The sequence below is a fragment of the Manis javanica genome, chromosome 6 (assembly GCF_040802235.1).
Source record: "Manis javanica isolate MJ-LG chromosome 6, MJ_LKY, whole genome shotgun sequence".
In the NCBI taxonomy this organism is placed as follows: Eukaryota; Metazoa; Chordata; class Mammalia; order Pholidota; family Manidae; genus Manis; species Manis javanica.
Genome location: NC_133161.1, coordinates 10,431,064 through 10,432,385, shown reverse-complemented (window position 1 = coordinate 10,432,385; position 1,322 = coordinate 10,431,064). Strand labels below are relative to the sequence as shown.

Genomic DNA, 1,322 nt, shown 5'->3' with positions numbered 1-1,322 from the left:
TGAAGATCACAAGGCTAGCAAATAATTCAGATACTGAAGGCACACATTTATGAGGAAACCTGACAGAAGGATGATCCCGAATCCAGGAAAGTGTCCACTGCTATGAAGGTAGTTTAATATTTGAACAGTGGTGAAAGCTGGTTTGAAAATAAATGTAAGATTTACTGAATACTGTAATAGAATATTAGCATTTAGGTTATCACGGTGAAAAAAATATTCTCTTTCATTTGGAACGTGTAGTTTTTACTTAATAAGTTACTAACAGGACAAGAATATCACTGAAGGTGTTTTCTTAGAAAACAAAGAAAGACACAGACAGACCCATCATACTTAAACACTTCCCTCAGGCATTCGCATTTGGTGAGTTATGCTGTGTTTTTCACAGGGAAATGGGTCTAAATCGGACCTCTGCCACAGAGTTCGTCCTGCTGGGATTTCCCCTCAGCCAGAGGATTCAGGTCCTTCTCTTTGGGCTCTTCTCCCTGCTCTATGCCCTCACCCTGCTGGGGAATGGGGCCATCCTGGGGATCATCTCCCTGAACCCCCAGCTGCACACCCCCATGTACTTCTTCCTCTGTCACCTGGCCGCTGTCGACATGGCCTATGCCTGCAACACGGTGCCCCAGATGCTGGTGAACCTCCTGCGTCCAGCCAGGCCCATCTCCTTTGCCGGCTGCATGGCACAGACCTTTCTCTTTCTGACTTTTGCTCACACGGAATGTCTTCTCCTGGTGGTGATGTCCTATGATCGGTATGTGGCCATCTGCCGCCCCCTCCGGTATTCTGCCGTCGTGAGCCGGAAAGTGTGCATCACCCTGGTGGGGACTTCCTGGGTTTTAGGAGTCCTCCTGGCCCTAGTTCATCTAGGGTTACTCCTGCCATTACGCTTCTGTGGACCCTGGAAAATCAATCACTTTTTCTGTGAAATTACAGCTGTGCTCAAGCTTGCCTGTGCAGACACCCACATCAATGAGCTCCTGGTTTTGGCTGGGGCGGTGTCTGTGCTGGTGGGACCCTTCTCCTCTATCGTGGTATCTTACATTCATATTCTACATGCCGTCCTGAAGATCCAGTCAGGGGAGGGGCGCCAGAAAGCCTTTTCCACCTGCTCCTCCCACCTCTGTGTGGTGGGGCTTTTTTATGGCTCAGCCATCACCATGTACGTTGGGCCCAGGTATGGGAACTCCAGGGAGCAAAAGAAATATCTCCTCCTGTTTCACAGCCTTTTCAATCCCATGCTCAACCCTCTCATCTATAGTCTGAGGAACAAAGAAGTCAAAGCTGCTCTGAAGAGGATATTTGGAAAAGAGAGAACTGCATGA

At 48.6% G+C, this 1,322-nt stretch overlaps 1 protein-coding gene across 1 annotated transcript; it reads left to right on the top strand.

Moving 5' to 3' along the window:
- Positions 1-389: 389 nt before the first annotated feature.
- On the top strand, positions 390-1,322 carry LOC108395777 (olfactory receptor 2A25). The gene has a single exon (XM_037012418.2). The coding sequence runs from the start codon at positions 390-392 to the stop codon at positions 1,320-1,322; it is 933 nt and encodes a 310-aa protein (XP_036868313.2).